The 14662-nt window shown below is 41.5% G+C and overlaps 2 protein-coding genes across 2 annotated transcripts in view; one reads left to right on the top strand and one right to left on the bottom strand.

The window, feature by feature from the left end:
* LOC111569969 (leukocyte cell-derived chemotaxin 1-like) overlaps positions 1–14662 on the top strand; it is a 116941-nt gene that overhangs the window by 47857 nt on the left and 54422 nt on the right. The gene's annotated exons all lie outside the window — the stretch shown is intronic.
* Positions 482–14248, bottom strand: LOC111569963 (protocadherin-17-like). Its single transcript, XM_023272438.3, has 4 exons — positions 10586–14248; positions 9378–9436; positions 9059–9228; positions 482–1730 (listed from the first exon to the last, which is right to left on the bottom strand). Exons 1-4 carry the CDS (start codon positions 13052–13054, stop codon positions 1153–1155), a joined length of 3276 nt encoding a protein of 1091 aa, XP_023128206.2. The 5' UTR covers positions 13055–14248; the 3' UTR covers positions 482–1152.

The raw sequence follows: 14662 nt of genomic DNA, 5'->3' as shown, positions 1-14662 counted from the left end.
GATTTATGCCTAGTCATTTGTAAGACACATTCATATTTAAACAAACCTGTAATCACAAGTAGACACTTACTGACAGCAGCTCTGATGACCTGGAATTTGAAAATATCAGGGCAAAACGTATCCATCTCCACTGTATGATGCATATTTTAATAAAAGCATTGAGCAGAGGGAGTCAACTCAGCTTCTGTTGGGTGCACTAACACACAGTGCCTGCTTTTATTTGACTTTATTAAATATAAATAGCTGTGTAAAATGTCGATTGTGATTTTCTAGAAGTTCCTGTAACTAAGATCTCGACTACTGCAGGGTAACATGTGCTGGTATACAGTATGTAGCTAAAGTTGGCACATTTGCGGAGTCACTAGTGCTATCTGTCATTAACACGTATAAAGCACCTCGTAGACATTAATGCACTTCTCTCACATAAAACACAACAGCTTCAGATGTTCTCACCAGTCAAAAATAAATTGCCTTCCATGCACACAGTGTATACAAATTTAATAAAATACACAACAAGTACAGTAGCCCACATTCACGTGTAAGCTCAGCTTATTTTCACATAAACTGCAGAGAGGACAACAATAAAATTACAAATACATTCTTAAAAAACTGTTTTTAGAGGAACCTCAAATGGTTTTATGAAAAGGGACATTCCCTGTTGCACCACCATTAACGGTTCATAAGACACTTCACTTTTGAATTTTAACGTCACTGATATGTATTTCCGTTGCCTGTGATATTCAAAGAGATGTTCCTTAAACACTAAATGGAGACAGAAAGCTTCACTGTACAAAAGCAGACAGGACTCAATAGCGTAACAGTAGCAATTTGTTCAACAGCCTCACAAAATTGGAGTTTGAAATGTGTAAAATACAGACATCTAAATTGACAGGTACAGTACACCATGAAAACACTTGAAGTCAGGTAAGCACTGATTTCCCCCCCAAACCTTCACAGCAGTCAAGGACACATATTTCACCTAAACACAACAAGTCACAAACTCAAAAGAAACATACAAAGCAGATGGTTTTTGGTTATACAATGCGTGTCTGAACACCTCTGTGGGTCAAAATAAATCGCCTCTTGGCCGTTATTCTGTGATATCATCATCACACCCCTGGCAGGTGAGAGCGAGTGGGATCATCTGACCTGTCAGTTACCGGAGTCCCGCGGGTCGAGAGCACAATCTGACCCCCCACACTCCTGGCTGATGACAGAGCTGTGAATGAGGCTGCTTGACAGGGACTTAGGCCTGAGCTCGCAGGTCAGGTAGGGGGGCTCCTCCAATTCGGTGTGCAGTGGGGAGCACTGGCCATCTGGAGGGCCATAGGCACTGCTGTCTGAACCCCCGTCCCGCTCTTCTTTGGACTCTTGGTTGGCCAAGTCCAGGGGCATATTACTCTTGGTGGGACTACTGGACGCAGATGGACTCTCCTGTAGTGGTGGGCTTAGTGCACGCTGCGATTTTAAGTAAGGTTTGACATTGGCAACAAGGATTGTACTGTCCCGCTGTTCCTTTCCAAACGTGCTGAGGGTTTTTCTGCTGTTGCAGCTGATGGTGCCATAAATCTCTGTCTCTACCATGGCATCCATTCCCACAGGGATGAAAAGGTTGGTACGATTATCGGCGCTGTCTGCTTGGCTTCCTACCCGTAACTTTGGCATCCAGCATCTGTCAGAATGTCCCAGTGCACGACATTCATCGGTGCAGTGGACTGATTTGTCTTGCTCTGAAAAAGAAACAGTTAAACATTTGTTATTGGACCCTGCAGGGGTACGTATAAGCCTAGGAGAAAATGCAGATGACATTTTGAGGAATAAGCAGCAACATGCAAACAGAGCAAACAAAGACGAATTCTAGTTCTATTTATAAAATCCTACTAATAACTACAGTGTCTTGGTTCATATATGCTTTTCCGCATGTCACTAGAAATTTTCAGAATGAAAATTGCTGCATCCAGCAGCAACAGCTATGGGTTCAAATTTCGCACTGTGGGTTTTGTTTTCTTAAGTACACGTTTTTGCATTCTAAAAAATGCTCACAATGCAATCCTAAAGTAATGATGCACAACATTGTCATACAAAAAGAAAAAAAAGTTCACTTTGCATTTTTTTTTCTTTTTCTGGTCAATGTTGCAAATGCATGATTCATCCTATTTATGAAACCTTTTCCCTCTACCGTTCTCAACAACCTGTGTAGGTGTTTCCTGGAAAATATCATCTGGTGCAGAGGAAGTGATGTTTTATCATTTACATTTCCATCAGAAGTAGCTTGTGTGAAATAAATAGAAAAACAAGCAGAAAATTTGCATGCGTATATTCACCATTTCTGACCAGAAAGTCATGAGGCTTTCTGTGTTGAAGATGATGCTTGTCAGAATATTGTTCAGGCTCATTATACTCATTTTTGACTTGCAAAAAACTTGCGTAGATGGGTATTTACAGGTGTTCATTTTGGGTATTCAATCTAAAAATCTGACTAACAGTGAAACCATAGTTGAAGTTAAATTTTGGAAACATCATTAGCACCACAAGCACTCATTAGTTTGACCTTTTGTACTTTTTGTAATTATTTTAAGGCTTTCTGATGCATAATCAGCAGCTCATTTGCATTTCTCGCCTGTTTTTGGTGATTGGTGGATGCATATTGTGAACTGTGTTGTTTTTCCAGCTCTTGTGAATCTTGTTAACTGTAACAACTCATCAACATATTTCCGTTTGAGTATGAAACACAACAATGAATGTGTGTGTATGTGTGTGTGTGTGTGTTTGAGTATGAGCTTCTCTTTTTGGTGAAAACAGGCCAAAATGTAAACACTATATGCGTTACATATTGTCCACATTAGCAGACTAACACTATTTATAGCACTTGATGCAAAAACACACACACACACAAAAAAAAACACAAACTTGTCTCCCCAGCAGCATATTAATGATTGAAATGGTTTCCTAAATATTCCATGACTGTAGTAGTTCGTGCTGGATTGGCTGATGTTTCACACAATTGGACTGCACAGCATGCACAAGTGTATTAGTATCAGTAGTAAAAAATGAGGAGATTGCCAAGGCTCTATCTTTGCACCATAACTCAGCCTTTTACATTTCACACCACACCTAACCCTGGAGACATAAAATAAGCACACAGAGGGCAACACATACGAGGAGTCAATTTCCACAGTGTTATGATGTAGAAGGTGTCTCTCTTTTTTTGTTGAGGCCATTACATTGTGCTATCAAAATTAATCTGACAATGATGCATTGAGGAGTTGTGCATGTCTGGACATGATGGAAAATGTCAAACATGTCTTTGTAAATTGGCGGTAAATAATAGTTTTCCTTCATTTGTTCGACACAAAAATGAAACAGCAATTTCATCTGTAAAACTATTAATTTCAAGCAATCCTCCTGTTGTTCTGTTGACTGATTTAATTTTACTCTAATGTGCTCTCTTTGCTGCGATAGCCATGAAGTTGTAACAGCCTTTCACAGAAATTCAAATAATGATCACAGAATTGATTTGATTTCAGTTTGGGTGTCGTACATTGTGCTTCCTGTTAAAATATCCAAGAAATGATTAAATGAGCCTACGCAAAGAGGAATACACAGACAGAAATATCACACAAGCACATCTACAACATCTCTGTTTTCATCCAGAAGTATCGTCCCACAGGAGCCAAATATCTCCTCCTCGCTCATGAAGCCACATTCTGCTCCCATTGAAAACAAAAATTCCAAAAATTTTTTGCTTTTATGGAAACTACACCAATATTTCATTGATTATCTGATGCCACTTTGAAAGCTCTTCAGTCTATAAATAAGGCACCTCTGTCTTGCTCACATGCCATTCTGTGATATCAAAGACCACGAGGCAAGTGACTAACTGTGAATGAGGCACTTGATCTCATTTTGAAACCTGGCTCTGATGAGGATGAGACTATCAGCCTGGAAACAAGAGGAAGCTCCACACGACGGGGCTCTTCCTCGAAGAGGCGGGGAGATCCTCACGTTCAAAGGCAACAGCGCCTTCCTCATGCACCAGCCTCAACCAGTTTGCTGGAGGATACACACACCCAAGAAGGAAGTTCAAACAACAACACACACACACTGAAAAAGATACCTTCACTGCACCGCAACCCCCAAGAGATGTGAAAAGCAGCACCGTGTTCCACACATCCAATGCAAAGCACATTTGCAAAGTAGATGCCACAACTATCACATACTGCTGCTCAAGTCTATTAACACCTACACAAGCATGCCCACGCATAGCTATAGGATACAATGGAACTGTTAATTATGCTATGACTGGGCACAGCCAAAAGGGCTTGTTAATTCTATGTAAGAACTATTTTGCAGGTTTAATGCATTCAGGAAAAGGAGCTTTGACACTTTACTGCCAAAAATGCAATAAAAGAATATACTATATATCTACAATGGGCTAGAGTCATTACTATAGGCTGTTGTGCATTTTTATTAAATTGCATCTGAGTAATGAGTGTCATTGTGTATTATGCGATCTCCTAATTGTAGATGGAGTTGTCATTTATTCTCTTTATATATAGGCTGCTTTTTGTTCATGAGGCTGTTTCTCTGACATATACCTTGTATATCAAAATGTTTCATCAATACAGTTTTCACTCATGAAAACTACCATTTCCATATACATGCTGTTTTGTTGCTGTGCAACTGCACCCAGCTAGTTGAACAGTCTGTCTACGTTATTTGCTTTTTAAAAAGGATGTTTTAATGTGGAAAAGTGTGGTTTTCTTTCTCAGTAGAATGAACTCAGTCAGTTTTAACCACAGGCACAGTTAATGCTGTTTTTATGTAAAGGTTTAGACCTTGGAGCAACACATTTGATAATCAGCTCTTGTAACACTAAATGTGTGTAACTGTTGGTCAGTTAAAGTCAGTTTTAAAGGATCTGGAAACTTGACAAAAGGCAGTCTCTTATTAAAACGTAAAGCTAGAGTGTGGGACTTTCACATACAAGTGAATGTCAGCTACACTCACACCCTTGTCAAATGAGGTCCTACAATGCTAATTATGCCTTTCATCGACAGGCATTATGAAATATACCAAAGGTTTAAATCTAGTTTCTGTGGCAACATTCCTGCGTTGGTGCACCAGTAGCGATGTATTTTACATCAACCAGTGATGACTGGTTTGCCTGAGCTGAAAAGAGAAGCAACAGTAGCAACAGGCAGAGTAGGATGCAACAACTAGGATTATGGCAGAACAATCTAGCAAGCAAGCATCCAAGAAAAGTTTCTGATGCTTTAGATAAAGACGAAACTTGACATTCAGAGGAAGGATGATAGTCTAAAAGGGAAAGAGATTACTCTCACTGCAAAAATGTGAAGACAAAGATTCCACTTTGCAGCTTTAATAAAAGATTTATTTGCTTTTTGTTCACGTTTGACAGGTATTGTAATACTGTTTTGTGTTTTTTGGGGGGGGTTTGTAACAATGTTTTTATGCTGCCCTCTTTATCAGAACTCTTAACCAGAAAAAGAAGATTAAGAGAGATTTGCTCAGATCAGGGTAATTGTCAGGATTTGATCAATTGTGTTTTTAAGACATATCTTGTCAGTCAGGTGTCAGCAAACCAAAATACTTGGCGATTATTGTAAAGGTTGTAGTCAAGTTGTCCTTTCTTTTTAATTGTCCCTGTTTAAACCCAGCTAACGTTTACAAGCCATCTTTACTCTCAGACATACAAAATACATTTTAGTTCTTGGTTGCATACATACAATATTTACTGTCTTGTTACAAGTTATATAAACTTAGATTATAAAATTCTTAACAAAACTATTCAGGCATGTCAGGATTCAATTTACACACATGAGCTCCAAGTGCATTCTATAAAGAAGAAGTAAATGATGGCTTTTATTTGGCAAAAAACGCAATACAGATCCTGCATATTGTAAATGCTATGCTTTGATGCATCTACACTCCAGATTACAGTTCTGTGCCCTGTGCGTTTGTGTTTCTCCGTCTTTCTTCTAGCGCCATAGAGAAAAGTATTTTCTTATGCACAGCTACACAAGGCCAGAACAATAAGCATAAGCAAGGAGAAGCAGGGAGATGCTGAATTCATTTCCATGGTACCTATCAGCACTGCGGAGGAGCTAGCAGATGATGCTGATGCAAAGGGATGTATGTGCTTAGAAGGTACAGCAGCAACAGAGAAAGGTATTTTTGCCATTTGCGCTATTGTGTCTGGCTGTATAACAGAGGTAATTGAAGGCCTGGGTGTGCATATTTATAAGATTTCAGTCGTAATGAGCTATCACGTTACATTGCATCTCCCTGTTTAGCATTTATTAGCAGTATATAAACACAAAACATGGCTGATTACGCACTTTAATGTGGCTGTAAGTAGATGTAAGAACATCTGTAAGTGGTTACTGATATACGGTAGTTGTCAAAGATTGTAAATCCTTCTTCTAAAGTCCATCGTTTTTATTTTAATATTATAAAAATACAACATGACTGTGTTTTGTTGTATTGCATTGCATTGTTTATAAACATAACCACTTCCTTCAAGTTCTAATTGCTAAAAAAGTACATGAATAAACTCCTATATCTGTTTACATCTACACTGTATTGTATTAGAGCCATTTATTAAGTGTTATACTGCTATGAATGCCAAATAGGGAAAAATAAATTAAAGTGTTACGCTTAATGCTTGCAAGGGATAAAGATTTGTAATCCTGTTATAATCACACCTTTATGATCACACACTATGGTTATTTTCTATAACACCTGCTATAAGCAAGCTATGAATTAATTGCACCAGCTTGTGAAGGATAAATATTTTACGATAATGTTAGCAGCTAGAACTTTATATTATTTATTAACATGAGTGCTGAAGGAACAGGTGAAGAAGAACGTGTGCTTTTCTCTGTTCTGCCCGTCATTAGCTTTCCATTTTACATTTCATCACTGAGTGAATTTTTTGTTAAATAATAGCTTTAAAATTGACAAGAGTTACACAATGGCTTCATGTAGTCCGCTGCGTTAACACAGTCACATAACACAATCAAGACCAGGTGACAAATAGCTGTGATCTTATGGGCAAATGCAGAATGGAACAATAATGTGTTCTCAAAAAAAACAAAGAAACTGCCTGCCCATTATAAATAGAATCAGAGAAAGCCTAGCAACATACCCACTGTGCATCTGGTGTCTGTGAGAGTGAATAAATATTCAGAGTGCATGATAGTGGAAGCTGCACAGGTGCATATATTACCTGTATCAAAGCAGCCAGGAGACTAGAGGGATGGTAAAGGTAAAGACATAAAAGCAATACTACTTAACCCACAAGCTTTTGTGTTGATGCATTTGGAACTAAAATTCTGTGGTGTCTCCATTTTGGGTAATAGTGCTATCTTGTCTAAATCTGCAAAACAGTGGCTTTGTTGTTCAATAAATGTACCTGTATGTTGTGTGTGTCTGTGTGTGTGTGTGTGTGTGTGTGTGTGAGAGTGAGAGACAGAAGGAGTGTGTGGGTTGGAGGGTGATGTTTTTTTGTGATCAAGTCTAAGGCATAATGCATAATGTAGATCTTCCATCTTGCAGTCAGCAGACAGTGACACCATTTAATGTTCAACTGACCAACCCCTCGAGAGGGAGAGAACGCTATTTAATCTATCCATTAGTTTTGCTTCTTAACCACATTGCTCACATGCAAACAGCAGAGGCATTAGCACAACATATCGATATTAAAAGTATTGCTCCCCACTTCATGGCATTTCTCCCATCTTACCAGCGCAGGTCTATAAATTAACTGGCAACCCTGTCAAGGAGCCGTCAGCGCTACACTTGTAAATATTCATGTTCACATGTACAAAACATCACTTTCAATATCTCTCCATGTGATTGGCCTTAGAACTTGGGTTGAATCAGATTCAGAAATGTGCTGCAAAAAAAAAAAAATTGTGATTGAATTTACACCTCCCACAGAGTCAAGTTTGGTCTGCCATAATTTCTCCTAGCACACACACACACTCGGAGAAACACACATTCACACGTATAAAGTGAGATGGATAGAGAGGGAGAGATTGGTGCATCCTTCTGGAAGCCGCAAGAGTGTTTCCATCTCTGCCCTCCTGCGCATGCTGCAAACAAACAGTTCATAGCAATGTAAATGGTGTGGAAAGTGCTGCATAAGGACATGATGACCACAGCCATTCTCTTCCAAGGCGTAGACAAGGAAATGAGAAACATCACCACTTCACTCAAGTCCTCCATTATCTTTTATCTTGCCTGTGAGAGTGACTTTCATATTTTCAGTTTAAGGCTAAATATATCAGTCCCTATCAGGTCAGCCAGGTTGCAACAGATTGACAGTCATCTATGATTATACTCCTGCCAGCGCGGATCTTTTCAGATTTTGTGAAATAAAATGTAACTTTTCTATTTTCAGTTGTGAAAGTGAGCACCTCTCAAAACAGCGTAACCACAGCAAAACCAATAATAACTGAGAAAATCTTTCCAAGCAAAAGGTGGAAACACTCTGTCATGTTGCACCAGAAATATCTGTCATTTTGCACTGCAAGTGTCTGTCATGCTTTCTTGTCTCTGTCGTGTTATTCAAGACATGCATGCGAAAAATCTGTGTTCAAATAATGACATGATCAAAAGAGACACAGACAGAGGTACACTTTGCCATGCATATGAGTTTGTTTGATGGCTAAATCAGACAGAAGATGTTTGAAAATTTCTACCTTCAGCCAATGGACTCTTTTATCCCTTTAAACTACTATCTACCTTCCACTCTGCTGCCTTCATGTAATCTTTGAAACACAGCTCATGCTGTCTGCAATGTAAAGTGGAACAAAGTAATACTACCTGCTGCAGCTACAGCATCTAATCACCAGTGTGGATTTACCTCTTCTGCGTTGACGGGAGAAGCACATTGGGTGCACTGGCTGTTTTCAGAAGCTGCTAGAGCTCCACTTAAACAGCAGTGAGCTGCATGCACGTTCTCACTGCATAAAGTATAAAGAATGTCTGGGACAAGAGTCAGTTAGGCACCTTCAAGATGTCCACTCACCCTGCTCAAAAGGCTGGCCATTAACTGCTGTTGCTTTCATCTTGAGGGCCTCCCTGGCAGACGTGTCGCAGTGTGAGCCTTTATTAGTATCCTGGTCACTATCAGCCTGGTCACTATCACCATGGCCACTGTCTCGGAGGCTTGCTCGTTCTGCATCCTTAAATGTTGAGCTGCAGCAGAATAGAAGGGGGGAAAAAAAACACAACTTATCATTACCTCTGTGTGAGGGCTCCTGTTTGATAGCCATAGTCAGCTGCCTTGGTACAAAGATGAAGAAGCTAAAAGCACTGGTCAGGAAGATTTTGGAGAGTGCTCTTACCTTTGAATAAATGGCTGCCTGCTGCCAGCATAACTGGGCTCTGAGGGGAAATTTTCCGTCTAGAAACAAAAAGAAAATAATATTTTTGCAATGACCATGTTCAAAATTTCAACAATAGCCCAAGCTGCATGAGACTGAGATGGGAAAATAAATTTTATCTCGTTTTTTCTTTCATTTTTTTCTTCAGATTTTTATATCTTTATAATCGCATCTAAAAGATGTCAATAAAAGCCACTGAGCACCTGCCAGTGATGACGGCATGATAAGAACAAATCTCCATTGTGACCATATGTGCTCTCTTTGGCAAGGCCACTGTCATCAGCATCCTTTTCCCCCTATCTTGAGAATAATGTGTTTGTGCTGATCACACCCACATACCCTAGTGACTGGTGACAGTGCCAGGCCTTGTCATCTGTGTTATCATCTCCAAATGAGACTGTCTGCGAGACTGTCCTAGATATTTACATCGTTTACAACAGATAATTCTGCTGTGCTAAACAGCGCTACAAGCCCATGCTGTCAAATTAGCATGTTAGCTGGCTCGTGTATTCAACCCTGCCTACAAGGCAAGGCTGGACCCTATTAATGGCCTTATCTTGCCAACTTTGGATGCGGATGAGTGAATCTGGCCCATATTTGCGGGGAGCGAAAAATGCGATTGTAAGGTTATGCTGTGTGCATCTAGCTGTCTGGTGCACATTGGTTCAGTAATGTGATCAGACAAGCTGCTCAAACACCTGTCCAATCCCACATTTCAGGCAAGGTTTTGTTTTCACTCTATAGCAGTGAATCTGGCAGGGTCACAGCAGCCTTGTTCAAGACTCACACTGTTTGCATGTCTAACTGAGAGGACTTTCTGATTATGAAGACCAACTGTACCATTTTGCAAGAGAGGACCTACAATGGAGCAATTTCAAAAGCATTCTCAGATAGAGATACGAAAAAAGCTCTCATTTTAGAGGAATGCCATTTAAAACATATGAATGACATCCAGCGTTTATAGTTGCCATATCACGCTTTATGTGCAGAGAATATAGTGTCACAACAGAGAGGGAAAAAGTGGAAATAATGATGTCTGCTCACAGTGTCAGGCTTTCTCTTTTTTCAGTCGATTACTTTTCTTTTGTCAGATTTATATGGCAAAGCAGTGTGCGCAGATAAGCAAGAATAAAGGGCAGATAAAGAATACGGTACAGCATCCTCCTTACCTGTATCACTGACATCCTATTCGCTGGAGTGTCTGTGCTAAGCCCGGCAAAGCTGGAGTGGCAACCTGCCCTGGGGACCGTCAGGCTGTTAGGGGTGGTTTTCAGGTACATGACCTCTGACCTGGGCAGAGTGAGTGGCAGAGGGCTCTGGTAGTCAAAACATATTGGGGAGGTGATGAGAGAAGGGCTGCTCACCACATTCATCCGGCTGGCAGAATCTCTCTCCTCCATCTCACTCTGCACCAGCATGATGTCACTCTTGTTGATCCTTTTCTTTTTTCCCTTTCCCACTGGAGGATTGGAGTACTCAGCCATGCGGCAGTTATAATTCCCAGTCTCCTTATCTTGATGCTTGGACTTGACAGCGATGGCGGTCATGACTGCTAAGAGCATGACAGAGATAATGCAGAGGGTAACTATGAGGGGCAGGGACACATCCCAGTGCTGCTGTTCCCCACTCGCGCTGGAACCCCCTCCTGCTGCTGTTTCTGTGTTCGCCTTAATGATCAGCTTAGCCACGGCAGATAAGGGGGGCTTGCCATGGTCAGTTACCTTCACCACCAGCTCAACTACCGGAGCAACCTCCTCCCAGAGAGCATGGGCAGTTCGAACCTCTCCTCCCACCGGATCCATCTCAAACAGGTGGTCGTCGTTTCCCTCTGTGATCTCATAGGTTAAGTGGCCACTTTCTCCGTGGTCGTGGTCCACTGCTTTCACCGTAGCCACGATGTACCCGATGCCTACATTTCTAGGCACCGGGATTTCAGCGGTATCGTTTTGCAGAAGGGGCAAAATAATAACTGGAAGATTGTCGTTGACGTCAAGGACATTGACTCGAACTGTGGAAGTGCTCTCCATGTGAGGGGATCCTCCATCTTTAGCCTGAACTTTGAACTCAAAGGACTTTGTTTGCTCATAATTGAAAGAGCGAGAGGCATATATGGCTCCATTGGTGGGATTCACAGACACGTATGTATACACTGAAACATCTCCTATGTGTGATGGAAGAATAGAGTAAGATACTGTTCCATTTCGACCCACATCTGGGTCGTGGGCCAGAACGGAGCCCAGATACTCCCCTGGGATGTTGTTCTCAGGCACCTGTAACACATAAACTGTCTTTGTAAAGCGTGGTGCATTGTCATTCTCATCCAGGATTTTCACAGTAAAGGACTTAGTGTAGTTCAGAGAAGGGATCCCATTGTCTCTGGCTACAATCGTAACATTGTACTCATCTTTCATCTCCCTGTCTAGAGGTCTATCTGTGAGCAGTGTGTAGAAATTATCATTGTTTTCCTGCAGTCTGAATGGTACGTTTCCAAGCACCCGGCACTGGAGTTGACCATTACGGCCAGAGTCTTTATCTGTCACTCTGACCAGAGCTATGACAGATTCAGGAGGTGCTGCCTCGCTGATGGCTCCCTGCCGGACGGAAACAAAACTTATTATTGGCGAGTTGTCATTTTTGTCGAGCACTTTGACAGTAATTTTGCAGTGGCCTGGTATCGGGTTGGGCCCCAGATCCTTAGCCTGCACATCAAACTCTATGATTGGATTCTCTTCATAGTCAATCTCTCCCTGGACCTTGATGACGCCAGTATTGGGGTCAATGGAGAACAAATCTTGTATTCGCTCAGATGCATATCCAGTGAAGGAATAGATCACCTGCCCGTTGCTTCCCTCATCTTGGTCGGTGGCGTTCAAATCAATCAGTACTTTTCCAGGGGGGGAATTCTCTGGAATCTCTATCACGTAGGAGGATTTTTCAAAAACTGGGCTATTGTCATTCGAATCAGTCACTCTGACGTTGATCTGCATGGAGCCTGATCTGGGATACTCCCCACCGTCAATAGCTGTGAGAAGGAGGGTGTGATGACTCTGATCCTCCCTATCCAGAGGTCTCTGAACCACCAGCTCTGGATATATAGTCCCATCACCCCTCACTTTTAAATCCAGAGAAAATGTATTATAATCATCTCTTGTGACCTGGTAGGTCTTGATCCCATTTTCCCCAGAATCCGAGTCATGTGCAATAGTGAGAGGGAAGCGTGTCCCAGCAGCTGCGTTTTCAGAGATATCAATATTAACATGATCTGAGGGGAAACTGGGCGAGTTGTCATTGATGTCCTGTATATCAATCTTGATCATGCATATTTCCTTGTCGTTGGCAAACACCTCCATGGAGAGCTGGCACTTTGGGTTGCGCCTGCATAACGTTTCCCTGTCAATCCTTTGTTTGGTAAAGATTAGTCCACTCTCCGGGTCAACATCCACCAGATGTGGTGCAGAATTCTCCAGCACTCTGAAGTTAGATTTCTTCCCTCTCTCCATGGTCCCATATCCAGCATCTTTTGCTATATTACCTATCACAGTTCCTGGTCCTTGCTCCTCCGGGACGGAATAATTGAGATTTTTCAATGTCAGGGCTTTAACCCACAGCAGAAAGAAAATGGGTACAGAGAGACGCATCCCTTCAACTGGATATGCAGTAGTGGCAGACGGAGAAAAAAAAATCCTCGTTGACTTTCAACCTGTTGATTACGGCAAACCTAGAGAACTAAACCCAAACCAGGCATGTGGCTGACGCCGATCTCACACTAATTAGGTATTAAATCGATTTGTGAGCGGTTATCCCCTTCTGATCGCTATTTGAGAGCTCTTTCACATGCCGATCGGCTATGATGAACTCTTTCTGTAAACAAAGATGACCGCCCGACGACACCTGATGTATGAATTAAATATCAAATTCCACATAGTGTACGAGAAATGCTTTGTTTTTTTTTATGTATATATCCCCTCGCGGTGGGACTTAATGAATAATCGATGGCTATAAAGTATTAATATTCCCCACTGCATCCAAGGTTAAAGCGTTTGAATCTCTGTGGTGAAGGTTAGACCGGAGCTTACAAAAGCGCATTGCCCTCATGCGACATCTACACCTAGGCTACAGCAGATACTGACATGCCCGTTCAAAATGCAGCATTGCCCGATGTTACCATTCACAATGCATTTACTTTCTTCCCTGTGCGGCACACTGTTGCATATGGGTTCTGCCCGTGTAGCACATACAGCCTACCCATGCCACAAAAAAGTGGAATAAAAGCAGGATATGGAGCCGTTACTCCTGTCCAACCTTTTCTTGTTCCCGTCATTCAAGAGCATCTATAGCACGGCTGCGACTTTTAGCCCGATGATTGTCCTATAATCAGTCCAGTAATCCCATAATCCAGTCCAATTGGACCCAGTGTTCTTGCATCCTTCATTCGGACAATGCTCATCCGCACTGTCCCTCAATCGTTGTAAAAATGAGAAAAAAACGTTACCAGAGAAAAGCAGCAAAAATAGGAAGAGAAAAAAAAGCCAAGAGGAGATTTCTGATAATCAAAAATAATCGCTTTCTTTTCTTCCTGCGCTCAGTTCTCTCCGCGTCAACTGTTGAAACCTGCTCCCTTCACAGTGAGCTGATCTGACCGGAATCCTCTCGACGCCTTTATGATAGACTCCAGTGTATTTCTTGGTGCATTTAACATAGTTTCTGATCGTCTTCCAGAAAATGAGTGAACAGTGACAGATCTCGCCTTCGGGGGTTTCTCCAATGGGTCTGGCAAGATCGCATGAAGAAGGGCTGTTCTAGTGCTACGTGATTCATTTACTGATGTGCGCGCACAGAGCAGCAGCATCAGAAGGAGAAGAAGGAGAGGGGGGGAAACGTGCTGGTGGATGTTGCTCCTAATACATGTGGATGTGAACTAGGGGATTATGAATAGATCGATGAAATGTGTTTGGCTGGGATGTAGTAAAAGCAGGAAGGACCTGACAAGTGGTCATTTTTAGCGGGGGAGTGGATGAGATGGCCAACACAGGGAGGGAAATGTAAAATTAAAGCTGACAAAATGTTAAAAGAACACTGAGGTTCATCCCCTCAGAGTGTTATGTTCTCAGTGTCAATGGAACTCTTTAGACATTCAGAACTAAAGATTCCTATCAATAATTGAGAACAATAGGCTGCCGCCTGTCTTGTATTGTACCTTGTTATCATTAATTTTGAGCAGCTCTTGCCACAAGATAAAATAAAAA

Source organism: Amphiprion ocellaris, chromosome 11 (assembly GCF_022539595.1).
Source record: "Amphiprion ocellaris isolate individual 3 ecotype Okinawa chromosome 11, ASM2253959v1, whole genome shotgun sequence".
Taxonomy (NCBI): domain Eukaryota; kingdom Metazoa; phylum Chordata; class Actinopteri; family Pomacentridae; genus Amphiprion; species Amphiprion ocellaris.
The sequence above is the reverse complement of the archived record's forward strand: the minus strand, read 5'-3'. Positions and strand labels throughout refer to the sequence as shown.